The 27,571-nt window shown below is 47.4% G+C and overlaps 1 protein-coding gene across 9 annotated transcripts in view; it reads right to left on the bottom strand.

Moving 5' to 3' along the window:
* LOC127054115 (SRSF protein kinase 3-like) overlaps positions 1-24,031 on the bottom strand; it is a 68,418-nt gene extending 44,387 nt beyond the window's left edge. For 2 of the 9 annotated variants that reach the window (XM_050959821.1, XM_050959823.1), the window contains exons 1-5: positions 19,189-19,320; positions 18,928-19,036; positions 18,037-18,124; positions 3,166-3,252; positions 2,588-2,695 (exon numbers count right to left, since the gene is read on the bottom strand). In XM_050959821.1, coding sequence (XP_050815778.1) covers positions 2,588-2,695; positions 3,166-3,252; positions 18,037-18,124; positions 18,928-19,036; positions 19,189-19,234 — 438 coding nt within the window. In that variant the 5' untranslated portion in view covers positions 19,235-19,320. Of the gene's footprint in view, positions 1-2,587; positions 2,696-3,165; positions 3,253-6,806; positions 6,876-18,036; positions 18,125-18,927; positions 19,037-19,188; positions 19,331-19,406; positions 19,445-23,933 lie in introns of those variants that run through there. The other 7 variants (XM_050959826.1, XM_050959831.1, XM_050959822.1 and 4 more) reach the window with 7 other exon arrangements.
* Between the last annotated feature and the right edge of the window lie 3,540 nt (positions 24,032-27,571).

Here is a 27,571-nt window from a genome sequence, read left to right as displayed (position 1 = left end):
GTAGTCTTTTGTCACATTTTCTATCTTTCCTACCCATTGGAATAGCTTACTTTTGGGCCCTTAATAGCATCCCTTTGAAAAACTGCCAACTCTCCTCAGTTGTTTTTCCCCTAGTCTTGATTCCCATGGGACCTTACCTATCAGCTCTCTAAGCTTACCAAAATCCGCCTTCCTGAAATCCATTGTCTCTATTTTGCTGTACTCCCTTCTACCCTTCCTTAGAATTGCAAACTGTATGATTTCATGATCACTTTCACCCAAGCGTCCTTCTTTTCTTTCCTTCTTTTTGAAGTTCTTCACAATCTGCTTTGGTCTTAACTATCTTGAGTAGTTTAGTATCATCTGCAAACTTTGCCACCTCACTGTTTACCCCTTTCTCCAGATCATTTATGAATAAATTGAACAGGTATGGTCCTAGAACTGACCCTTGGGGAACACCACTAGTTACCCCTCTCCATTCTGAGAATTTACCATTAATTCCTACCCTTTGTTCCCTGTCTTTTAACCAGTTCTCAATCCATGAAAGGACCTTCCCTTTCATCCCATGACAGCTTAATTTACATAAGAGCCTTTGGTGAGGGACCTTGTCAAAGGCTTTCTGGAAATCTAAGTACACCATGTCCACTGGATCCCCCTTGTCCACGTTTGTCGACCCCTTCAAAGAACTCTAATAGATTAGTAAGACATGATTTCCCTTTACAGAAACCATGTTGACTATTGCTCAACAGTTTTATGTTTTTCTCTGTATCTGACAATTTTATTCCTAACTATTGTTTCGACTGATTTGCCCGGTACCGACGTTAGACTTACTGGTCTGTAAAAGAGTTCTGAGATATACTGTGTAGTTATAACTGAACTTTGAGATCTCTGTTAGCCTTTTTCATTCCCTAGCAGCTCATGGACACTGTGTAAGAAATGCTGTTTCTGGCACGTTTGTTTAAGTAAAATGCCAAGACTATGCAGAGGAGGGAGAAACATTATGGTTCTGATCAGAGCATGGGGGATCACTCCCTAAATTAAAACATCATTCTGCCATGGCACTTGCTGCAGCCCAGGCCTCTGGTCGTGTTGCGTGGAAGGAAAGAGAGAGAGCTATGAAGCAAAGTGCTAGCAATTTGTAATACCACGAAGAAAGGTATATAGACAAACCTCACAGCCAAACTGGAGCCAACTTAAGACTGTTTAACTAAGTGGTCTCCCTGTGTATCTTGTTTTCAGTGCTGGCTATGACTGCACACTGAAGCCATCTTGTCAACAGCAGATTTTTAATTGTGGAGGGAGTAAAAAAAGTATTTTCCATTATGATGTCAAAGCTACAGCAGCTGGATGGAGGTTCTTCTGTCAACAGACAGAATGGATGATAGCAGGTTTGTTTCATGTGTCCCTGTGGGCAGCAGATTAATTTTCAGGAGTTGCTCAGTGAAGTAACACACCATAATACTGACTATTCTGAGCTGAACCAACTTTCTAAGTATGCCATTTTGCAACTTGTAACTTCAATAATATCAGTAGTGAATTTCTCAGGCACAGGTCTATAAAAGGCCACTGAAATCTGAACAAGCAGCGCTTTCAAAATTCCAGTAAAATTAGGGGGTAGGCTAGGCAACCCAAAGGTCACGTAAGGACATTGATGACTCTTTTAATCATATGCATTTTAATATTAGGTACTGCCACACAATTCAGTTTAAAGCATATATTTATATTTCCTGTTAGCTATCAGCTTTTTAGTTATTTCATCATTTTGGTATTTTTTGTTAACTAATTTGGTAATGTCTTTAAAATATCTTGGATTTTTATTGACTTTTCATAGCAAAAATTCCTGATGCGTTTGACAAAGAAATCTAGACAGAGCTTACCCTTATCTGCCACTGAAGTGCAGGCACCTCTGGAGCAAGATGAGGATGTTGTTTCATAGTGCACAGTAACAGCACACATCAGTTTAATACATAAAGAAGCGACTCAGGGTCTGTTCTGCAACTAGATGCTGCCTAGTTTGAGACTTGGCAGGTTGATATGGCTTTCCTGGTTTTGACGAATAGCAAATGGTCCAGATATCCCAAGAGATGAGACCCAGGCACAGCTTTTGCTCTATTTGTTCTTTCTTGGGTTTGTGTCACATTTTTACTTTTTGTTTTCTTTCATGAAGGGACAACTGGCCAGTATTTCCTTGTAATAGGTTTGACCCCTTTGATCTGTTCCTCTGTGGATTTATTTTAATCACACTGGAATAAATTGCAGACAAACTCAACCAGCATATAGCTAGCTATTCCAGTCCTCTTCACTCGATGATAAAAACACACCAGGCTAAGAGGTGTAAGTGAGAGGCCAGATGTGTAATTGGGTAGGGAAATGATCTCCATCTCACAGGAACTGTATTTAAATTTGGGAGAAAACCACATTTGGATTTTATGCTTTAGTAAAATAATCCTGAGATTAATATATATTATATATATATAAATAATCCTGAGACTAAAATAATCTAAAAGATTCCTCCACTGCACACCCAATCTGCCCAGCTATTCTCTCTACCCCGCAGGCCTCCCTCGCCCCTCTGTGTCCTCACCCTTCCAGTGCTCCGAGCTCTCACCTGCTGTAAGGCTTTTTTCACAAAGGGCAAGGGGAGACCCTGGGCTCCATGGCTCCTCAGCAGACATCGCAGAGAAGGACCCAGCAATTCAAATACCAAGCACACATGTAGGAAAGTCAGGGATTCACTGAGAGAAAGAATGCTATCCCCATTCACTTTGATGTTAACTAGACAAGCCACAGCCACCCCTCGCTCCCAGCCACCATTCTATGCCTCACTCCCCAGGCCAGCCCCTTGCTCCCACTCCCAGCTGCCATCCTATGCCCCCCCCATCAGACTGGCCCCTGGCTCCTGCTCCCAGCCACATCCTATGCCCCCCAGACTGGCCCCCGCTCTCAGCTGCCATCCTATGCCCCATTAGCCAGTCCTTCACTCCCACTCCCAGCCACCATCCCCAAGTCCAGCTCCTCTCTCCCCCCTCCCAGCTGCCATTCTACATACCCCAGGCTGGCCCTTTGCTCCCAATTCCAAGCCTGCCCCTCTCACAGGGACACAGCCAGTCTTTTCACAGCATAGCATTCTGTCTGGCTGATAGCATTGCAAACAGTGAAAGCCACTATTCTTAGCTGAAGGATATGGAAGCCATTTGCTCCAATCATTTTAAAGTCATCTAAACAATGGACAATATTCTCCCCTGCCCGGTCCTTCTTCTTCATGCTGCTCACCTGCGAGTGGTCAAAAAAACCTCTTATTTAGTGGAATAGATGTATTGGGTCTCGCTCTCTGCATTTTATCCTGTCATCCACAACCATAATATCTGAGCCTCTTCCATGTAAAAATCAATAGCAAGGTCCCTAGGATTCTGTAGTAAGTCTCTCCACCATTTTTTGGGCTAATAGCTCTCTTGGAGTATTTTGTTAGTGGATGGTTGCATAATTTGGATGCTTTCATGTATGTTTTATTGGTGAAACCCAACAATGAGGGAATTGAACAAACCCAACTCCAATTACATTAGTGGAGTCCAATCCCCTATGATGAATTCCCTCACAATTATCCAGCTGTATCCCAGGTGAAGGGTAGACACAATTCTCCATAAATAGCCTAGGGCTGTGTTTAATCAGCTCAGATATTTCCTGACAATCCCCCTCTGGGGTTTAGTGGTGGTAAGTACCCCATCACATCTGACTCCCTTCCAAGGGTATTGCCCACATATATGGAAAAGTAGTTCTTCCACATGGCCACAGCTTATCACGCTCATCAGAATTGTCTCATTGTTTCCTTGTGCATCCTCAGTTGTTCTCTCTTGGCTTATGTTTATATTGTAAGCTCGTTGGGGCAGGGACCATCTCTTTGCTGTTTGTTTGTACAGCACCTAGCACAATGAGGATGAGATCTAGACATTACTGCAGTGCAGGAAACGAATAACAACAATGGTATCACTTCGAGAACCCGAGGATTAGAATTTTTGGCCCATCATCTGATATAACAAATTCCGCTGGCCAGTAAAAATATGTCAGCATGTTGGCATGTTTCCTTTTAGAAACTTAAATAATTTCTTGTAATTATGGCTAAAAGAATTAATCATGATTAATTGTGCAATTAAAAAGATTAATCATGATTAATTGCACTGTTAAACAATAATAGAATACTATTAAAATATTTTTTGATGTTTTCTAAATTTTCATATATATTGATTTCAAGTACAACACAGAATACAAAGTCTACAGTAGCTCACTTTATATTTGTTTTTTATTACAAATATTTGCACTGTAAAAAAATAGTATTTTTCAATTCACCTAATACAAGCACTGAAGTGCAATCTCTTCATTATGAAAGTTGAACTTATAAATGTAGAATTATGTACAAAAAATCTGCATTCAAAAATAATGTAAAACTTTAGAGCTTACAAGTCCAATCAATCTTACTTTTTGTTCAGCCAATCGCTAAGACAAACAAGTTTGTTTACATTTGCAGAAGATAATGCTGCCTGCTTCTTGTTTACAATATCACCTGAAAGTGAGAGCAGGTGTTTGCATGAAGAGGCATATGAATCTTTAGCGCATCTGGCATGTAAATATCTTGTGACACCAGCTACAATAGTGCCATGCGAATGCCTATTCTCACTTTCAGGTGACATTGTAATTAAGAAGTGGGCAGCATTATCTCCTGTAAATGGAAATAAATATGTTTCTCTTAGCGATTTGCTGAACAAGAAGTAAGACTCAGTGGACTTGGTAAGCTCTAAAGTTCTACAATGTTTTGTTTTTGAGTGCAGTTATGCAACAAAAAACCCTACATTTGTAAGCTGCACTTCCATGATAAAGAGATTGCACTACAATACTTATACGAGGTAGATTGAAACATACTATTTTTTATAATTTTTACAATGCAAATATTTGTAATAAAAATTATATAAAGTGAGCACTGTACACTTTGTACTCTGTGTTGTAACTGAAATTGATATATTTTAAAATGTAGAGAAACATCAAAAATATTTAATACATTTCAATTGGTATTCTATATTTTAACAGTGCAATTAATTAATTTTTTTGAGTTACTCATGTGAGTTTACTCCGATTAATTGACAGCCCTACTTGTAATATCACTCAGGCCTAGTACTGGAGAATTGTGATCTGCTACGCTGCTAAACAGAAAGGATTTACAACAAAACTATTTCTAAATTAAGACTAAGACCAGGTCTACAAACAAAGTTATACCGATATACCTAAAGGGATGGTTTTATACCAATATAATTAAGTTGTTGCAACTTTGTGGGTGGACTCATATCACTATAAACCTGTCTTATATCAGTTTAACTTGGGCTGGTAAATTTACAGGCCCAAACTATAAAGATCAGACACAAAGTTGCACTGATTTAACTAAACTAATTTAAATTAACTGATGCAACTTCTATATGTAGACAAGTCCTAAGATTTGCCACCACCCCAGGGCCGGTGCAACCTATTAGGCATCCCAGGCGGTCGCCTAGGGTGCTAGGATTTGGGGCGGGCGGCATTTTCTTCGGTGGTGACAGGATCTTCTGCGGCCCTGGTTGCCGCTGGCATTTAGGCAGAGGGAGCTGGGGCAGGGGGGCGCGGGGAAGGCCGCCTGCAGCAAGTAAGGGGTGAAGCGGCACCCAGGGGAACTCCCTGCCCCAGCTCACCCCTGCTCCGCCTCCTCCCCAAGCACACCCGCTGCTTCACTTCTCCCGCCTCCCAGACTTGCAGCGCCAATCAGCTTAAGAGCCGCAAGCCTGGGAGGCGGGAGAAGTGAAGTAGCGATGGAGTGCTCGGGGAGGAGGCAGAGCAGGTGTGAGCTGGGGCAGGGAGGGGAGCTGTCATGGGGGGGGTGTGCCTCAGGGTGGAGGGGGGGTGGGGAGCTGCCATGGGGGAGGTGCCTCAGGGCAGGGGGTGGGGACCTGCCGCAGGATTCGGGGAGGGGGTGGAGCAGAGGTGAGCTGGGGTGGGGAGCTGCTGCACGGCTCCCTGGGCCGGGGAGGGGAGCTGCCACAGGCGGGTGTGCCTCAGGGTGGAGTGGGGGAGCTGCCACTGGGGGGTTGCCTCAGGGCTGGGGGGGGGCAGGGAGCTGCCACAGGGCTCGGGGACGGCGCAAGGTGGAAGTTTCCCCTAGGGTGCAAAACATCCTTGCACCGGCCCTGACCACTACCATAGATCTAAAAGTTCAGGTCATCTTCAGGAACAATTAGTGAGATTATTAATAGGTACAACTAATGGATGCGATAGGCATGAGCCCACAAGGAAACTCAGGCTACAAGCTTAGTGTCTTCTTATACTTTTTACTGCATTATGTACTTTTTGCAAAAGTTATAACCTATTTGTATTGCCATAGTGCCTAGGAGACCTTTGTGTTAGGTACTGTACAAACACAAAATACCCCCATCCCCCCCAGCTTTTCATTTAAAGACAATGACCCAGATCTTCCATTTAGGCACCTAAATACCTTTGAGGATCTGGAGCAATGTTTCCACCTTTTCCTGTTGCAAAGGTGGAGATCCCCCACCCTGAGGTGCTCCCTCAGTTTGTTATTGGATGTCTAGAGCAGCTTGCGGGAATGAGGCCAGAGTGGAACAGCTCAGCTCACCCTGTGAATACGGAGAGTAAGGACTACGGGATGGAGGAAGAGGAAGCAACAGGAGGAGAATAACCACCAACATACTCAACAACTCAGGATAATGAGTGTTATAGTGCAGTGAGAGACGGTCTCTGTTTCCTGCAGCAGAAAGAGAGAGGGGCTCCCAGCGTAAAAGATGGTTACTTACTGGTATTGTAACTGTTGTTCTTTGAGACATGGGTGCAGACGTATTTTCCATTCAGGTGACTCGCAAGCAGTTCTCATAGGAGGTGGGGCTCACAATCTGCCTAAGCAGTGACTGCAGGATTGCCTTTCCAAAGTTTGCATCAGATCTAGATGCAGTAAAAGTATGTATAGATGACCAGGTAGCAGCCCTGCAAATGTCCAATATTGAAATATCACTGAGGAATCCTATTGCCATTGCTAGGGCCCTCGTCAAATGAGCTCACAAGCTCTGTGAAGGCATGGCCTGAGCTACTTCAGATGCTAGAGTAATGCAAGAATGTATCAATTTGGAAATGGTTTTCACAGAGATCCGAGGAATGGAAAAACTGCCTTATGAAAGGAGACTCAAAGAGCTTGGCTTGTTTAGCCTGGCCAAAAGAAGGCTGCGGGGGGATATGCTTGCTCTATATAAATATATCAGGGGGGTTAACGTTAGGGAGGGAGAGGAATTATTTAAGTTTAGTACTAATGTAGGCACGAGGATGAATGGGTATAAACTGGATATTAGGAAGTTTAGACTTGAAATTAGACGAAGGTTTCTAACCATTAGGGGAGTGAAGTTCTGGAACAGCCTTCCGAGGGAAGTAGTAGGGGCAAAAGACTTTTCTGGCTTTAAGACAAAGCTTGATAAGTATATGGAGGGGATGTTATGATAGGATCGTTAATTTGGGCAATTGATCTTGGATTACCACCAGATAGGTCTGCTCAATGGTCTGCGGGGAGATGTTGGATGGGATGGGCACTGAGTTACTGCAGAGAATTCCTTCTTGGGTGCTGGCTGGTGAGTCTTGCCCACATGCTCAGGGTCTAGCTGATCGCCATATTTGGGGTTGGGAAGGAATTTTCCTCCAGGGCGGATTGGCAGGGGCCCTGGAGGTTTTTCGCCTTCCCCTGCAGCGTGGGGCACGGGTCGCTTGCTGGTGGATTCTCTGCAGCTTGAGGTCTTCAAACCAATTTTGAGGATTTCAATAACTCAGTCCTGGGTTAGGAGTTGTTATAAAATTGGATGGGTGGGGTTCTGTGGCCTGCCTTGTGCAGGAGGTCAGACTAGATGATCATATTGGTCCCTTCTGACCTATGAGTCTATGAGACCACCTGACCCCTCTCCTTTGATCCACATAGGAAATAAACAAATGAGGCGATGCTCGAAAAGGTTTAGTTCTGTGTAGGTAGAATGGCAAGCGCTACCTCATATTCAACTTCTGAAGACACTGTTCATTTGTGTTGGAGTCCAGTTTAGGAAAGAACTCTAGAAAATAAATCATTTGGTTAAGGTGAAACTGAGAAACTACTTTTGATAAAAAATTTGGCTGCCGCCCCAGGGCCACACTGTCCTTGAAAAACTGTGTATGGGGGCTGTGCCATTAAGGCTTGCAGTTTGCATAATGCTGTTACAGCCATAAGGAAGCTTATTTTCTGGCACAGGAGGGACAGAAAACAGGTTGCCGGGGCTCAAAAGGAGGACCCATGAGGGGAGCCAGGACAGTATTAAGGTTCCACAATGGAACCCGCTCTTTCACAGGTGGGTAGAGACTAGGGTGACCAGAGAGCAAATGTGAAAAATCAGGACAGGAGTGGGGATAATAGGTGCCTATATAAGAAAAAGACCCCAAAATTGGGGCTGTCCCTATAAAATCGGGACATCTGGTCATCCTAGTAGAAACAAATAATCCCTTAGAAACCTAACCACCACGGGGTTCAAGAAAAGTGGCTGATCTCAAATAGGCAGATGAAATGGCAAGATTTAAATGAACCTACAATGAACTGAGTGAGAGATCAGAAGACTTAAGGTGCAATAGGTATGCCAAAATGTCCTGAATACAGGCAAGCATCAGCTGGCTTCCCCCGAGCAAACGCCCACACTGAAAAACACTTCCACTTGGTTACCCTCGTAGAGGTCTTCCTGCTGTTAAGCCACAGCAATGCAACACATTCCAAACATCCTTCCTCCTCATCTAGCCATGCAGCATCCACATCATGAGATGAAGAGGGTGACTGCTGGATGCAAACCTTGATCCTAGTGCTGAGTCAGTAGATCGGGATGAAGAGGCAGTGATATGGGAGGTCAAACTGATAGCCCAGTAGGTCAGAGAGCCAACATTGCATGAGCCAAGCTATAGCAATGAGAATAAGTTTGGTATGCTTCAACTTTAGTGTGAGAATGAGCTCTGGGATTAGAGAGAAGGAGCACCGCAAAGCAGACCCCTGCCTTTGAGGTGGAAGGTGTCACTTGGGGAATCTGGATTGAGACCAACTTGAGAGCAAAATTGGTGGCACTCCTTGTTGTCTCTCATTGCAAACAGATTGATAGTTGGAATGCCCCATTCTGCAAAGATGGACTCAGCACCCTCGACTTCAGAGACTACATGTGATTGTGGGAGAAATTCCGCTGAGGTGATCAGCCAAGTTACTCTGGACCCCAGGTAAGTGAACTGCCGTGGGAACAATGCTTTCCATGATGCAGAACTGTCGTAACTTTATTGCTTCTTGACACAGCTGGTTGGAGGAGGTTCCTCCCTGCTTGTTCATATAGTATTGCGGTTGTAGCGTTAGGGAGTATATGAGCCAGTGTGCCCCATATGTGATCCCGAAAAGCTTGGCAGGCATTTTAAATGGCCCAGAGCACCAGAATGTTGATTTGGAGGGAAACTTTCTGTTTTGACCACAAGCCAAGAACTTTTAACACCACTAGATGTGCTCCGCAACCTACTGAGGTGGCATTGGTGACTACTGTCCTGGCTGGGGGAGGATGCACAAAGGGACCACCCTGGCATATGTTACTCTGAACTGTCCAGTACCATTAGGATCTTCAGAGGAACTCAGACAAACCTGTCCAAGTTGGGCAATAGACCAATTTCAACCACACCTGAAGCAGGCGAAGGTGCAGTCTTGTATGCTGGATGATGTAAGTACATGCAGCCATATGACCTAGTAACTTCAGGCATACATGGACCATAGCTGAAGACTGAGATTGTAGTGCCAGACATAGATGCTGAATTGTTTGAAATCATTCATTCAGCAGAAACACTCCCAAATTTGTAGACTCTAATACGGCCCCAATGAACATGATCTTTTGAGTTGGTGCTACCACTGACTTCTTTTTGTTCAATATCATTCCCAGATGACAGAAGAGACATAAGAATGGCCATAGTGGGTCAGACGAATGGTCCATCTAACCCTGTATCCTGTCTTCAGATAGCATCCAATGCCAGATGCTTCACAGGGAATGAACAGAACAGGGCAATTATATAGTAATCCATCCCTTGTGATCCAGTCCAATCATCTGGCAGTCAGAGGGTTAGGGACATGCACAGTATGGGGTGCATCCCTGATTATCTTGGCTGATTGCCACTGATTGACCTATCATCCATGAATTTACCTAATTCTTTTTATAAGCCAGTTATACTTTTGGCATTCACATCAGCAGCCCTGGCAATGAATTCCACAGGTTGATTTTATGTTGTGTGAAGAAGTACTTCCATGTTTGTTTTTAATCTGCTACCTATTATTTCATCAGGTCTGCCAGTTCATGTGTTATGTGAATTAGTAAACAACACTTCCTTGTTCACTTTCTCCACACCAGTCTCAATTATATAGACCTCTTTCATAGCCCCCTCAGTCATTTCTTTTACAAGCTGAATAGTCCAGGTCTTTTTAATCTCTCCTCATATGGAAGTTGGTCCACACCCCTGATAATTTTTGTTGCTCTTCTCTGTTCCTTTTTCCAATTCTAACGTATCTTTTTTGAGATGTTGCGAACTGCACTCAGAATTCAGGGTATGGACATACCATGAATTTATATAGCAGCATTATTATGTTTTCTGTCTTATTATCTATCCTTTTCTTAATGGTTCCTAACATTCTATTAGATGTAGTGTGACTTGGGAGAACACATGTTCTCTGAACTTGTCTCTCACTAATCAATAGTCCAGATACAGGAAAATATTAATTCCTCTTTTTCTGAGGCATGCTGACGCTACAGTCAGTCATGTATTTTTAAAAAATGTGAGGTGCTGAAATGAAGCACAGTGTACTGATAGTATTACCCCACCATACCAAATCTCAGAAATCTCCTGTGGCTCAGGAAAATCACCATATGGAAATAAGCATCCAGACAGTTCAGGGTAGCAAATCAGTCATTGTGGTTCAATGCAGAAAGGATAGTTGCTAGGGTGACCATATTGATTCCTACATATCTACTGTATTTGCTGAGGCTGTGGAGGTCAATAATAGGTCTCATCCCTCCTTTGAATTTGGGGACCAGGAAATACCAGGAAAAGAACCCCTTTTTCGGATGCTGTGGAGAAACCGCCTCTATCGCTCCATGTGCAAGCAGACTCTGGACCTGCTGCAGGAGCAGTGACTCATGAGAGAGGTCCCCGCAGAGGGATGGAGTAGAGGGGCAATGGCCAGGAATTATGGCATGACCCAATCACTTGGTACTTAGGACCCCTTTGTCTATGGTAACCATATCCCAAGCACTGTAAAAGTGAGACAGCCTGTCTCGGAACTGAGGAGACATAGATGGGGAGGTCACAACTAGAATGCTGCCCTGGACAGGCAAGTCAAAATAGTCCTCCGCCAGTGTCCAGCAAGCCTCTATCTGGCTGGTTGAAATTCCACCCAGAAGACCTCTTCCTCTGCCATCTTATGACCCTTCCTGGAAAAATCTGCTGTTTCTCTGAAAAGGATGAATGGCAGCAAAAGTGCTGTTAGTAGTATTGCTACTGCCTCCTCTAGCAGTGTCTCTTTGTGGCTGGGGTATAAATATCCAAAGAATGCAAAGTAGCCCAGCAGTGCTTAAACAAATGTAAGTGTTGTCAATTTCTGAAAACAAAAATGACCATCAAGATAAGTCTTCTATGATCTGTTGAGCATTACAAGCTATGCTGGAGTTCTGTAATGACAAGGCCCTCCTCATGGTCACAGCTGGTGCCATAATTCCAACCGAAGCATCTGCCACGTCCAGAGATGACTACAACGAAGTCTTGGCCTCCAGACGGGCCTCTGTATCAAAAGCCTTAAATTCCTCCCGGGAGACTTTTGTCAACTTCTCAGTGAATCTGGAAATAGCATCCCAATTAAGAAAGTCTTAGCTGGATAGTAGAGCCTGCTGATTTCCAATGCTCATCTGCATTGATGAAGTCATATACACCTCTACCCCGATATAACGTGACCCGATATAACACGAATTCGGATATAACACGGTAAAGTAGCACTCCGGGGGGGGGGAGGAGGGGCTGCGCACTCCAGTGGACCAAAGCAAGTTCGATATAACATGGTTTCACCTATAACACGGTAAGATTGTTTGGCTCCTGAGGACAGCGTTATATCAGGGTAGAGGTGTATGTTTTCCTCCCAATCAAGTCTAGCCTCTCAGACTCACAAGTCCCCTCCAAAGGATAGGATCTCTCCTATTGTGATCTCTCGTTTACTGCTATCACCACAAGAAAGTTAGGAGTTGGAAGAGAGTAAAAACACTTGAAGTCCTGTATGGGGACATAATACCACTTTTCACACCACTTAGCTGTAGGTGGTAACAATACTGGGGTATTCGCAAGGGACCTAGCAGGCTCCAAAAGAGCTTCATTTATTGAGAGAGCCATTCTCCCCAGAGCTGAGGACTGAAGGATATCCAGCAACTTACGCATGTTCTTTTGCCAGTATTCAGCCTGGATCTCCAAGGTGGAAGCTGTATGCCTGAGAAGGTCCTGATATGACAAAGTCCTCAGGCACCAGTGAGGAAGAATCCAGTATTGCAGAGTCACCCAGAGGAGAAGAAGAAGAGTGCAGGGCCAATGGAGACTGTTGGGGATGGGGGCAGTTCCTACGTAAGAGGTTCAGTCTGGGCTAGCTCAGGAAGAATAACCTCTGATTGCACTTGCAATAGAAGTGGCTCATGGATAGAAACTGCTGCTTGGAATTACTGATCTTGACCTGGACTGCATCAAAGAGCAAGATCTCCCAGACCACAGCACAACTCAAGGATTCCATAGAGGCCACTGGAACAACAAGGGTAAGGCACTGGTGGCCAATAGGTTGTAGCCCAGGATCCCTATCCCTACTGCAAGAACAGTGCTGATCCTGGTACCACTGGTGATCCAAGGATCAAGAACAGTGCTTCAAAGGTGAGGGGGAAGTAGAAGTAGTCATCCCCACAGCAGAAATTGAGGAGCCCTGGGAGTCATCCGGTGGGAATGGAGCATCCCACCCCTGAGAGATCAAACAAACTATCAGCCTTGTCCAGAACCAAACATGAAGAAATCATTGGTGCCAAGGATGCATGAGTAGTTGGCACCAGGAGAGGCATCACCCTTGTAGCTGGCACAGGAGCACATGAGGGTGCTGGAAGCGAATCAGTAATGAATCCGATGAAGGGGTCTGTAGCAAGGACAGCATCGGTGCTGAAGACAGCATCCATGTCAATATGCCCCTCACTACCACAAAGGATGATGGCTGCAACTCTGCTGTCCAAGCCCCGGAGGGTGCGGAATGCAGTGCCAACAAGTGATGAAGCCAACCCCACCAGACGGTGCCAACAGTGCAGCAGAAGATGACGATGTAGAAGGCACAGCAACAGACAGCCCCTGAACTATAGGGGAATCAGGAATGGAACAGCAGAGCAGGTCCGACACTGGCCAATATGCCAATGGTGTGGAGATGGCTGAAGGAAAAGGCCAGGCAGGGACCATCGAATCGTGGAAGTAAATGCATGGCTATGCAAGTGGTGTGAGCAAGAGGGCTTTGGCTTCTTTGACAACAAGCTGATGTTCCAGGAATGAGGATTACTGTGCTAGGATGAGCTCCATCTACCAAATACTGGGAGGAGCATCTTTGGACATTGTCTGGCTAACTTGATAAGGAGAGCTTTGAACTAGGTCTTATAGGGGATGGTGACAAAAATACAGGCAATGCACATCTGGGCTCAAGTAACAAAGGAAAGGGCAAGCGGCTGATTTCAGTAGAGGGATCTAGAAATCACAATGGCTTTAAAAAAGGATAAAGAAAAGCAACAGGGCAATCCGCAAAATATCTTTGATGCCTGTTTACAAATGCAGGGAGTGTGAGGAACAATCAGGATGAACTGTAAGTCCTGGTATAGGAAGAAAATTATGACTTAATTGGCATCACAGAGACTTGGTGGGACAACATGCACAATTGGCGTACCAGGATTGAGGGCTATTGTTTGTTCCAAAAGGACAGGTATGGGAAAAAAGGAGGTGGCGTTGCGCTGTATGTCAAGAATGTATACACTAGTTCTCAGGTCCAAGGAGACATGAGCAACAGACCCACTGAGAGTTTCTGGGTGAGGATAACAAGAGAAAGGAACAGTAGCTATGTTATGGTGAGGGTCCATTATAGACACCAAATCAGGAAGAGGAAGTGGATGAGTCATTCTACAAGTAGATAAGATTAGGTAACTCACATGAGCTAGTATTAACGGGGGATTTTAACTTCCCTGATATCTGTTGGAAGACTACTGCAGCCAAACATCATACGTCCTGCAAATTCTTAGTGCATGTAGGGGACAGCTTTCTGATTCAGAAAGTTGAGGAAACAACTAGGGGGGTCTCCATTTTGGATCTGGTTTTGACCAACAAGGATGAATTAGTTGAGAATGTGAAGGTGTTTGGGAACTTGGGAGGAAGTGATCGTGATCTGATAAAATTCAAGATTCTATGGAAAGGAGGATGTGAGAACAGCAAAACAAGGATGCTGGACCTCAGAGTTGAAATCTGCCTTTGACTCAGAGAAATAGCAGACAAGGTCACATGGAAAGGCCAATTAGGAAGAAAAGAAGTCAAAGGGGGATGGCAGTTCTTAAAAGATGTAATACTAGAGGCTCAACATCTTGCAGAGGAAACACAAGAAAAGCCACAGGAAGCCAATGTGATTGCACAAGGAGCTTTTTAGATATCTAAACCCCTAAAGGGATAAATACAGGAAATGGAAGGAGGGACATGGAAGATGATACGAAGGCAAAGCTGCTCAATGCCTACTTTGCATCAGTCTTCTCATAAAAAATAAAGTGTGACCAGACGATTATCAAAAGTTACCACAGACAATGAAGAGGAAGGGATGCAGATTGGGATGAGTAAAGGACGTCAGGGATCTTCTGACCAATTTGAATGAATTCAAATCAGTGGAGCCCAATGCTATTAACCCAAGCGTACAGAAGGAATTAGCTGAAGAAATCGTGGAGCCACTGGCAATAATATTTACAAACTCATGGATGACAGGAGAGGTCCCAGAAGACTGGGGAAGGGCTAACGTTGTGCCCATCTTTAAAAAAGGGAGGAAAGGAGGAGCTGGGGAATTATAGACCAGTCAGTCTGACATTGATACCTGGGGAGCTACGAGAGCCATGTATAAAACATTACATTTGTAAAAACCTGAAGAACAGAGGGGTGATCACCAGCAGCCAGCATTGATTTACCAAGAACAAATCCTGCCAAACCAGCTTGATTTCCTTCTTTGACAGGGTAACTGGTTTGGTGAATAGGGGGAATGCGGTGGACATAATATACCTGGACATCAGCAAGGCTTTTGACACAGTCCCACATGACATTCTGATAAGTAAGCTGGAGAAAAGCAGGCTCGACAGAATTACCATTAAGTGGATATATAATTCGTTAAACAACTGCAAACAAAGGTAACTATTAATGGAATGATGTCAGGTTGGTGGGAGGTCTCAACTGGGGTTCTGTTCTAGGTCCGGTGTTGTTTAACATCTTTATTAATGACCTAGATGCAGATATAGAGAGCAAACTGATTAAGTTTGCAGATGACACAAAGCTGGTGGGGGTGGGGGGTGATTGCCAATACTTTGGAGGATAGATCTTAAAATTCAGAGGGATCTTGATAAATTGGAGGACAGCACTATAGCAACAAAATGAGATTCAACAAAGACAATGTAAGGTGCTACACTTAGGGAAGAAAAAACAAATGTACAAATACAGAATAGGGGAAAATTGGTTTGGCATCAGCACTGCTGAGAAGGATCTGGGAGTTGTGGTGGATCAAAGCCTCAATATGAGTCAACAGTGCAATGATGTTGCAAAAAAGAAAAAAAAAAAGCAAATGCAATTTTAGGTTGCATTAACAGAAGCATGCAAGTCACGGGAGATGATTGTATTCTTCTATTCAGCACTGGTTAGATCTCAGCTGGAGTAGCGGTGTCCAACTTTGGTCACCAATGTATAGAAAGGATGTACAGAAACTGGAAAGGATCCAGAGGTGAGTGACAAAGATGATCAAAGGGAAGGAATGCAGCCATACATGTGAAGGCTGAAGGAATTGGGTATGGTTAGTTTGGAAAAGAGGAAATTAAAGTGTGTGTGTGTGTGGGGGGGTCAGAATCTGATAGCTGTCTTCAAATACTTGAAAGGCTGCCACCAAAAAAATGGAGAAAAGTTGTTTTCTTTTGCCAGCAAGGGCAGGACAAGAAGCAATGGGTTCAAACCATAGCATAGCAGATGTAGATTAAAGCACAGAAAAAAATTCCTAACTATAAGAACAGTAGGACAGTGGAACAGACTGCCTCAGAAGGTCATGGAAGGTTTTCGAAAGGAGGCTGGATAGCCATCTGTCTTGGGTGGTTTAACACAACAAATCCTGCACCTTGGCAGGGGGTTAGATTAGATGACTGTTGCCGTCCCTTCTTGTCCTATGGTTCTATGTTGCCGATGCTGCCATCATCAATACCAGACTCAACAGCTGCCCCACGGCCAAAACCAGAGATACTTAGATGGACTGGCACCAGGAGTTCAGAAGGAGCTGCTCGTTAGCACTTAAAAGGGCTGTTTGAACACATTGAAATGCTGGGTGAGGGGAAGATCAAATAAGGACTCATCTGCAACACTACACCTCCCTGCCAGGCGACCACGCTGGGTCAGACTGGAATGGTGCCAGCACTACTAACTTACATTAACAGTGAACTATACACAACAAATTCCCAGAGAAACTGAGGAAAAAAACATGTAACGTACAGCACCACAGAATGCTCAGACTCTAGCCAGAGGCAGTGAAAAGGAACTGAGAGGCATCAAGGCACCGCTATCCTTAAATAGCTGGGGAAGGGCAAGGCAAAAGCCACAAGGCACGAGCACTGCCCATCGGTGCTGTTAGGCAAAGTTCTCCAGCTTCAGTACACGGGGCGCATGCACACCTGAGTTGAATACATGTCTGCTCCCACTCAAAGAAGAACAGAATGATCCTAAACATACCAGAAATAGAATCCCTGGAGTGGGAGGCTGTTTCAGAAGCAAATGCTGGACCTGAGGCCAGTAGTGTAGTTAGCAGGGTTAAGGAGAAGCTGCTGCTTCCCCTCAGGGCGGCAGGCACAGAAGTGACACCTGCCAGGCCAGTGCTGCCAGCAGCACGGCCGGAGGAGCCGTGGGTGGGGGGGGGCAGAGGTGGCTGGAGTAGCAAGGGGGCCGGCTCCTCGGCTCAGGGCTTGGCAGCCAAGCACTCCCCGCCCCCACTCCGCTAATGCGGTGGGCAGGGGGAGGAGAAAGGGCCCCTGTGCCTTTAAGGCCGCCTGGCTGGTGAGCCCCGCATGGAGCACGCTGAGCACCAGGATCAGCTGGGGACAGGCGGCGGCACAGGACGGAAGGTGAGCGGAGGGGGTCCGGTGCCTTGCATTGGGGGGGTCCAGGTGAGGGGCTCCCCAGGGCTGGGCCTGCAGGGCAGGGCCGCAGGCCGTGCTGTCTGGACAGGGGGGCTCTGATGTGGCCCAGGAGCCTGGAGTCTGGGGCGGGGGGGACGGGACCCCATGGGTGGGGCTGGGCGGCACAGCCCGGCGGGGGATACCTGCAGAGCTCGCTGGGCAGGAGAGACTCTCCCAGGACCGTGGAGGGACGGGCGGGTATCCGCACCCCCAGGAAGCCCACAAGAGTCCTGAGCCAGTCCCAGGGTTAATCTGGGGGCGTGGCCAGAACGGGAGCCGAGGGAGGGTGCCTTTTTTATGTTTGCTCCCCCTACACTGAAAACCTGCCTACGCCACTGCCTGAGGCTCTTTTCTACACAGAGTCTGATGTGTTCTCCCTGCTGCCAGCCAGGCTCCCATCAGGCTGAGCTGTTAGAGGAGGTTGACTAGTACTGCAGAGCTCTGAAAACAGCTGCAATCCCCACAGTGCAGAAACTGACTGAGCCAACATGCTCCCTGGAGTGTAGCCAGGGATGGTACATACACACTGGAGGAGAGAGATTTCATCCTGAGCAGCCTCAGCAAAGCTCTCCCCACCCTTGGCCACCTTCACAGCTACACGCCTCTTCTCTCTGTGAAAGGAATCACATCAGCAGACCAGTGCACAAAAGTTCTGTAAAGCCCAGCTTCCCATCATGCAGCCTGGAGGAGAGTCTCCATGTCTTTCCTTACCCTGTAGTGACCCACCCTAATGCTTATGCTCTGTGCTGAAAGAGGCTGCCCTACACCTCTCTGCTGCCTCTAACATCCCCACCCTCATACCTCACACAGCAGGGTGGAGACCTGTATTCATCTCTCTCTGGCAACTATTACTTTAATCTTAGTGCTCCATTGCCCTCTGAGAGCAAGAGAGGTCTGGCCAGGTGGAGAGAGAGCATATTATAAATCAGAAAAGTAAATATAAAAAAAGACCTGTCCCCTTCAGGGCCAAACACGAATCCAGTACGGTTTCTTGCAGGCACAGCTCAGCACCGCAGACTACAAAGCAATCCACACATCAATGTCATCTCACTTCTCTCTAACCTAGGCTCTTTGCCTGGTGTCCAAGCACCAGCTCCCTTCCTAGAGATCCTTCCCCTCTGATTCTTGCTGTCAGACTCATCCCCACTCACTTCAATGGAACCCTCTTGTAATGGCTGCTTGGGAAATAATGCCTTACAGCTGACCTAGCTCTGCTGATCACCTCCCACCACCACCCAAACACCCACATCCCTGCCTTCAGGGTAGGCTGTTCCTCTGGGCTGTTCCTTCCTCTGCCCAGATAGAGAGGGTCAATTCCTCCCCTTTCCCCCCTGGACGGACTATGAACATCCCTTTACAGCCCCATTCTACAGAGTTCCCCTCCCTTTGGAATAGTCTCTATTGTGCTACTCACACCATGTCCCGACACAACCAGACTGTAGAGAAGTAGCCACAGCCCAGCTTGTGCACCACCTGGTATCTTCCACTGAATGTGTCTCCCTTCTGCACGGGGTAGTAGCCTCCTACAGGGATGGATCACCAATAGCCCCATTAGTGGGACTACCAAACAGAAAGGAGGACTGACCTCAACGATTCAGCCCAGAGTCTACAAATCTCCCAGGCTAAATGGCAAGGAAGTTTGGGTACCAAACTGGTAACATTTCCTGGGACTCACCTGCACAATACTCTGCAGGATCCTCCTGGCATCCCCACCCCTCCATGCCAGAGGCTTGCTGCAGTCCTCAGGATGAGCAGGTGAGGGGGAACAGGGATCTGACACTTGGAGCAGACACAGCACAATCTTCAGCATTTTACTCCTGTAAATAGAGTTATGTATGTGCATACCTGTTGGTATTTCAGCCAAGCACCCGTGCCCTCCGCTCTGCAGCTTACCTATTCTTCCTTTCCGATCTCATCTTTGACCCCTCTCCCCTCTACATCCCTTGTTCCTTCCTCTCTGTTTCCTCAGAATTGGATCTGGGTTATGAAAATTTCTGGCATTTCCTGAGGGATTAGAGATTATTTTAAGATTTCAAAATAGGGACATTGAGATGACTCAAGCTGAGCAGAGCTCCTTGCTGGGTGCAGCTAGAACAGAGAGAGGCAGGAGTCTCAGGTTTCTTGCTGCCTTGCTTGGATTTCCAGAGGATTAGTGGGAATTGAAGGAAAGGGCCAGGCATTCCCTCTGACAGACTACAGTGCTGGCCTGGCCTCCTGCAGAGAGCACACAGATCAAGCTCGACAGAGGGAGAGGGCAGGTCTCTAATGTGCATACAGTCTAACTGAGCTGCAGATTCTCACATTCTGTTTTAGTATTAAATAGTCTCTATGCATTGGAAACTCCAGTACTCTGCAGCCGAGCCCAGGACAAAAGCTAATTGGCTATAACAGATTATCTTGAAATAATGCTCCAAAACTCTGCAAGACCACGGTTTTTGGCACACTACGAGTCAACCTTTTAAAAATAACACTCAACGTAGCGATTCGTGCTAAGGATTTGTCTGTGTAGCGGCCATCTGGCAATTTTCACTAATTTGAATCCTAACAAATGTGATATTAGTTAGTCTGATTAGATTACTAGTATGTTAGAAATATTGCCCTTAAATTCTGAGGAGTTAGTTGGTGAAACCCAAGGGCTAATCAACACTTGAAATGTACTAGACTTGTAAGAGTGTCCATATGAGAATTTATCTGGAATATCTACACCTCTACCTTGATATAATGCTGTCCTTGGGAGCCAAAAAATCTTACCGCGTTATAGGTGAAACCGTGTTATATTGAACTTTCTTTGATCCATTGGAGCTCACAGCCCCGCTGCCCCACTACCGGAGCACTGCTTTACTGTGTTATATCCAAATTTGTGTTATATTGGGTGACATTATATTGAGGTAATGGTGTATTTTAGAATAATTATTCCAGCATAGCTATTCTGGTATTACCAAGTGTAGGCAAGCAATAAGAGCATTTCCCCAGCAACTCTGGAATGGAATTGTGGCTTCCTCTGTCATTTTTGGTTCTTCAGCTAAGAGCGTTTACCATCTCCTGCTCTTCCTTTGTTAGCAACAAGGCTGCCTTTAAGGAACAAACGTTACAAGGGGTAGCTGCATTTCTTGTTGATGCTAGGCGAGCGTGGGGTATGAGCAGATTCCCTAGCCTGTGGCTACACTTCTGTAAAGGGAGTCTGGGACTGCAAAAGTCTCCACTGCTCTATTTTCCCCTACCTGAGGCTGAAGCAAGGAAGAACAGGTTAGAATGCAGCATGAAAAGGGAAGGTGGCTGCCTCTAACCCACTTCCCTTCTTAGTTTTGTAACTGAAGCATAATGCATTACTTCAAGCCTCTGTCTCTTTTTAGGTACAAAGTTCCAGAAGCCCCCATCCTTCATCTGTCACCCTTCTGTAAACAACAACTTTCCATGACCAGATTCATACTGATGTAAGCAGAGTCAGGATAAGCTCTACACTGACATCTGGTGGAAAGAATTTCAGAGAGTGTATTTGCATAGGCACGCCTACCCTATCCCAGACTGCCAAGCTGTGGGACTGCTTGGTGACAAATTGCTCACCCTCAGTTGGGTGGTACGGGCTAGACATGGGACATGGGTTCCAAAACCCAGAGAATTGAGAGAGGCTGGGGACAGGTATTTGTGCCTGGTGGTGCAGTCCCCTTGTGGTGCCAGAAGCACCAGTTGCACCCCCTCCTCTCTCCACTGTGGAATGTCAGTGTTGATTTTTTTTTTTATTCCCTTAAGAATTTAAATACAGGGTACTGAGCTGAAATCACTCTGGGCTAATGGTGCACTAGCACTGGGGCTCCCCTACTATGAGCTGGAATCACTAAGAGCTGAAAATCACTAAAAGCTAAAATCACTGAGCTGAGAGCACTGAGTACGGTGCTAACTAGTGGGGAGCCCAAAGCTATACTGTGGAACAGAGCTGCTGGCGGAGTGGAGCAGTTTGTGGGGACGGCTGGAGCGGATCACGGGACAGCTGGTGGCAGCAGAGCGGCTGACAGAGCGGAGTAGCTGTGGGACGGGTGGAGCGGCCCACAGGGCGAGCGGAGCTGAGCAGTTTGCAGAGAGAACTGGAGCAGTTCATGGAGCAGAGCAGCTGGTGGAGCGGAGCAGTTTCTGAGGACGGCTGGAGGAGCAGCGTGGAGCGGCTGGTAAAGCGGAGCAGTTCGTGGAGAAGGCGGAAGCAGAACCCACGGAGAGGCAGGGCAGTTGGCCCCGGACCACGTAAGGTGCCCCTTTCTATCCAGGCTGCGGGGAGGGACCTCTACAGATAAACTCTCGGACTCTGGGGTGGCATTGACCAGAGACTTTTGGGTTGTTGGACTTTGGGGTGATTGGACTTAAAACCCTAAGGGGAAAAAGGACAGTGCCAAACGTACTTGGAGGTGGGTTTTTGTTTATGGTTTGTGTTATAACCCTGTTTGTGGTGTTTCTCCGATGGGATGCCGCATTAATTCCTTCCTTTATTAAAAAGATTTTGCTACACTCAGACTCCGTGCTTGCGAGAGGGGAAGTATTGCCTCCTAGAGGCGCCCAGGGGGGTGTGGTATGTTAGTGTCCCAGGTCACTGGGTGGGGGCTCGAGCCGGTTATGCATTGTATTACTGAAATGGAACCCCTGGATACTGAACCCGGCCCTTGTTGCTGCCAACTCAGAGGGGCAGAAGGGTTACACCAATGTAACACTGAAATCACTGGAGTGATCCCTAGTTTGCACTGGGGTGAGTAGGGAACTGGGCCTATCTATCTCCTACCATTCTGATAGGGCATTAAGGAGCAACTACAAGAAGGATTTGACGTCTGGAAACCATGCCTTATAGATGAAGCTTCTCACATCTCTCACTATTTACATCACTAACAACAAGGTTAAGAGGTATGCAATGCACTAGAAACAAGCCCTACACAGGGGAGATGTTGCTGATAGTAATTTCTAATCTAGCAGAAAAAGGGATAACAAGAGCCAGTGGTTGGAAGCTGAAACTAGTCGAATTCAGACCAGAAATAATGATGCACATTTTGAATAGTGAGAGTAATTAACCATTGGAACACATCACCTAGAGTTGTGGTGGCTTCTCCAGCACTCAAATCTAGACTATGTATCTTTTTACAAAGAGATGTTATAACTCAAACACATGTTATGGGATAAATGCAGAAATCACTGGGTGAAGTTTTCTAGACTGTGTTATGCAGAAGGTCAGACTAGATCAGGGGTGGGCAAACTACGGCCCATGGGCGACATCTGGCCCACCAGCCGATTTTATCTGGCCCTCGAGCTCTCACTGGGGAGCAGGGTCTGGGGCTTGCCCTGCTCCTGCATTAGAGCCGGGGAGAGGGGTGAGGGGGCGCTCCACGCATGCCACAGCTCTGTGCAGCTCCCAGAAGCAGCAGCATGTCCCCTCTCTGGCTCCTACACGCAGGGGCAGCCACGGGGCTCTGCATGCTGCCCCTGCCCCAAGCGCTGCCCCCACAGCTCCCATTGGCCAGGAACTGCGGCCAATGGGAGGAGGTACAGGGGTGGCACCTGCGGACGGGGCAGCACGCAGAGCTGCCTGGCCACACCTCTGCGTAGGAGCTGGAGAGGAGATATGCTGCTGCTTCTGGGAGCTGCTTGAGGTAAGCACCGTCTGTAGCTTGCACCCTCGCCCCCTTCTCGGTCCCCAATCCCCTGCCCCAGCCCTGATCCCCCTCCCACCCTCCGAATCCCTCTGTCCCGGACTGGAGCACCCTCTTACACCCCAAATCCCTCATCCCCAGCCCCATTCCGGAACCAGCACTTCCAGCTAGAGCCCTCACCCGCCCTGCACCCCAACCCTCTGCCCCAGCCTGGATCCCCCTTCTGCACCTTGAACTCCTCATTTCTGGCCCCACACTGAAGCCTGCACCCCCAGCCAGAGCCCTTACTCCTTTCTGCACCCCAACCCCAATTTTGTGAGTATTCATGGCCCACCATACAATTTCCATATCCAGATGTGGCTCTTGGGACAAAAAGTTTTCCCACCCTTAGACTAGCTGATTATACTGGTCCTTTCTAGCCTAAAAATAATCTACAAAAGGAGCAGCAGTGCTACATTGCTGGAGATGCTGTCCTGCACAAGCCAACAAGCTCCATCTTCCAGTGTCCCAGAGTGGCTCTAGGGGCAAGCAGCCCTTCTCGTGGGTTTGTGCCATCTGCAGGCACCCCTGTGAGGTACATGAAGATACCTGTCATACTCATTTTGGGAAGATGGTTGTAGAAAGTAAAGCAGTTGAACCCACAGAGAGCAGTAGATTCTTCTCTCATGTGTGAAAGAGACATGCCAGGACACAATTTGGGCAGGGCTTTCCAAGTAAGCATCCCTGCAAGCCTTGGCAAATGCAGTAAAAGCAGCCCCTTGCAGATCTAATTACCATTGGTTCTTGACAGACTTACCATGTAGTAGCTCATGGAGGCAGAGCTCACGGCTCTACTTGAGACCTGGGGCCTTCAGGAGCTCCTGGAAGTGTGATACCGAGAGTTCCTGCTTTCCTTTTTAGTCTGGTTTGGATGGGAGGGGTATCCTTGAGTGGAGCGAGTTCCTCTGCACCACCGGAGGTATGTGGTGAGGAAAGGGACATGGGATCAGATCACAGCAAGGCCCCTGGAAACAGCACTGGCTTCAGAATAGTTAGAAGACCTTGGACAGCTTGAGATAGGGTCATTTTACTGTACTCATAACTTTGCACCTGTTTCCTGCTTCTAACTCTCTCCTAGAAGCACGTCTATCCAGCCACAAAGTAAACCCTTTGAAAGCTCCCTGGAGGCTATTTATAGATAGGATGACCATATTTTCCTATGCTGAATATGGGATGCCTGGTAAAATTACTGCTATTCAAGCAAGTTCAACGGCAATCAATCAGAACAATGAAATACAAACATTCAAATTAACATCAAGTTGACTGAGCCCCTGTTAAAAAGAAATACTGGATAGTTGGATTCTTTTTATCTTATCTTTAAGGCTTTAGGGTTCACGTGGGGAGGGGTGACACACGTACTACAACCCCCTCCCACTCCTACCTACCTCTCTCACACAGCAGGGGTGACCAACTGACCCTCCCCTCCATGCCTGGTGCTCTCCAACCTCCATGCTTAGCTGGGCCCCTGGTATGGACTCACCTATCCCAGCAGCTTGTGCTGTGTCTTCCCAAGGCAACACATGGGGGAGAATGCAGGGTCTCCTGTCCCCCGGGTTTCTGCCAGGGTTCACACCAGAATGTGGCCAGCAGCAGCCTTTTGGCACTGTGCTGGAGGAAGGGATGGGAGCTGCTTCCAGCTGCAGGGGAGGCGAAGGAAGAAATTACCTGGCACATGTCTTTGCAGAGCTCATCTCGTCCTCCCCCGCCCCCCAGCCCATGTGGCTAGAAGCAACTGGTCCCTTCCTGCCTGCACAGTGTCAAAAGGCAGCTAACACCTCCAGGCTGCTGCTGGCCACCGACAATCCAAACGCCTCCTGTCCCTCGGCTACAGCATGGGCAGGAAGAGGTTAATCCCAAAATCCATGCACCATGGCCCAGGGAACCTGACTGCAGGGGTTTCAGCAAACCCAGCCAGAGAGGTGACTCAGCAGGGGAGTGGATCTAGGGGATGGAGCAGCCCCGCACTCCATGAGACAGGATCTGGGGGTGGGTGGGAGGGGCAGATGAAGAGGGTGCTACGCCCCTGCCCTGGGGGCTGCTGTGCAGTGTGAAGATTCGGGGCATGAACAGGCTGGAAATCGCTCCTCCCTGCCATTCCAGAGCTTAGCTGAGAGGTGGAGAGGTGGCAAATGCAGGGCTCAGTGCCTCCTGGCCAGCGCCCTGGGTCAGAGGGTCTTGGGCTTTCCTGGGGCAGGCAGTGAGGGAAGGAAGGAGCCTGCTGGCCAGGCTGAGCACTCCAACCAGGGGCTGGTTCTCTGCACAGTGCTGGGAGCTGGACGAGACCCGCTGGTGGGGATATGGAGGAGCAGTGAGGCTGCAGGGGTGAAGGAGCAAAGCAGGGAGAGGACAGGAACAGGGGGAACACGTAAAGGGCCAATGGATGGGCAGCAGAGGCGACACATAACTGGCCACCACCTGGCGCCTACTCACACTCATCAGCCACCGCAGCTTGCAGTGCGCAGCCAGCGCTGGCCGAAAATGGGATGGGGGACAGGGCCCTGCTGGCTGAGAAATGGCACGCAGCGGGGGCTGCGCTGACAGACCAGCAGGGGGAGCGTCTGGCCCTATGTGCTGCATCTTCGCCCCGCCACCAGCCTTGCATACCCACCCCCATCGGCGGCCACTGGACCACCCCCACCCCTGGACATGGGTGGGCAGCTGGCGAGCACAGACCCGACCAGCAGCAGAACCCGCCAGGTCTGATGTGGGGGGAGACAGAAAATATGGGACAATTTGCCCATTTTTAAAAAAAAGTAGGGACATCTGCAGGAGGGCTTAAATTCAGGACTGTCCCTTTAAAAGTGGGATGTCTGGTCACCCTATTTATAGAACAAAGTTGACAGCTTAGCTGAGATGGAAATACCAAATCTTTCCTCAAGGCTGAACAGCTCAATCCCAGGGGTCATAACGCACAGAGCTCAATGTACTCCTAGTGTACACAATGAGCAGCAGACAGGGCCTTTCTAGTAGGCCCCTTGCCCTTCTTTTCTCTGTGCGGGGACAGCACGCTCTGACATATGCAGCTCAGGAAACATAGGTGCCAACTCCGTGGGTGCTCCGGAGCTGCAGCTCTCTGCCCCGCCCCCCAGCCCCAGTTCACCTCCACTTCTGCCTCGCCTCCGCCTCCTCCCCTGAGCGCACTGTCCCCGCTTCTCCTCCCAGCACTTGCAGTCGCAAAACAGCTGTTTCACGGTGTAACATGCTGTGGGAGGGAGGGGGAAGAGCAGGAATGTGGCGTGATCAGGAGAGGAGGCAGGGAAGAGGTGGGGCTAGGGATTTGGGGACAGAGTCCAATAGGAGCAGAGAGGGGGTGGAGTTGCGGTGGGGAATTTGGGAAAGGGGTTGGAATGGGGTCAGGGCAGGTCTGGGGGGGCACGAGCACCCACCAACACCAGGAGAAGTTGGCGCGTATGCCAGGAAATGTGAATGGAATTGTCTGTGCAATCACTACTGTACACATCCCAGACCAGACTCCCATTTGCACTTATGTGCATGCACAAAAAGCTGGTTATGCAGAGTTCCAGCAGTGGCTCTGCATCTTTTCTCTACCACACCCTCTCTTTCAAGTTTTGCAGTACATTCCCTGGTGTGCCAAGAGATTGTGCTTTTAGATGTTCTGAAATACCTTGCAGCACCTTGCAGAAAAAAACTTGGAAGGGGTTTATAATTGCTGTAAAATTCACTTCCCCCAATTGAAATAATTAGAGTGGTAACAGTATCAAGACCCTTTGGGCTGCATAAAAGAGTAATTAGTTTTAAGATAAAGGCTTTAATTATATAGAAATGAATGATCACTTAAATTTAGAAAATCCAACATGGCTGACCAAAATGACAGATACAAGGAAAGGCTAGTGTAAGACTCCATCTCTGAGACGTACAGTGTGACGTAGTTGGAAATTACATTTTCTGTGACATACTAGGAAATTCCACTTCCTGTAGCGAATGACTCAGCAAAAAGCCCTCAAATCCAAGATGGCGTCAGGGGAGGAGCTTAAAGATGATATCAAAAGAGGATGATCTACTGGTACATGTGACTAGGAGGGGCTTAAGGCTAACATCACAAAGGAGGGACTGGGGTGGAGCTAGAAATCTGATTGGCTGAAAGGATTGACCCAAGAGTGCACACAGTATATAAAGGCAGCAGCCAATAGGCTGAGCTTGTAGTACTGGTGGGTTCAGACTTACAAGAACAGAAGCTGTCTGCAAAGAAGCAGCAGCCACCTGCAAGCAGAAGCTTCAGCAGCAGCAAGAGAACCCTGAGGTTGCCCTGGCAACTACTACCATAAGCAACTCAGCCAGCAGGCTTTTCCAGCAGCAGCTACCAAACAGCCTCAGCAACCAGCAGGCTTCTGTGTCTGCCACCAGAAGGCAGCATTCGCCTCTGCAGCCGCCTTT

This window comes from Gopherus flavomarginatus, chromosome 6 (assembly GCF_025201925.1).
Source record: "Gopherus flavomarginatus isolate rGopFla2 chromosome 6, rGopFla2.mat.asm, whole genome shotgun sequence".
Classification (NCBI taxonomy): Eukaryota; Metazoa; Chordata; order Testudines; family Testudinidae; genus Gopherus; species Gopherus flavomarginatus.
Note: the sequence above shows the minus strand (reverse complement) of the source record. Positions and strands in the feature narration are given on the sequence as shown.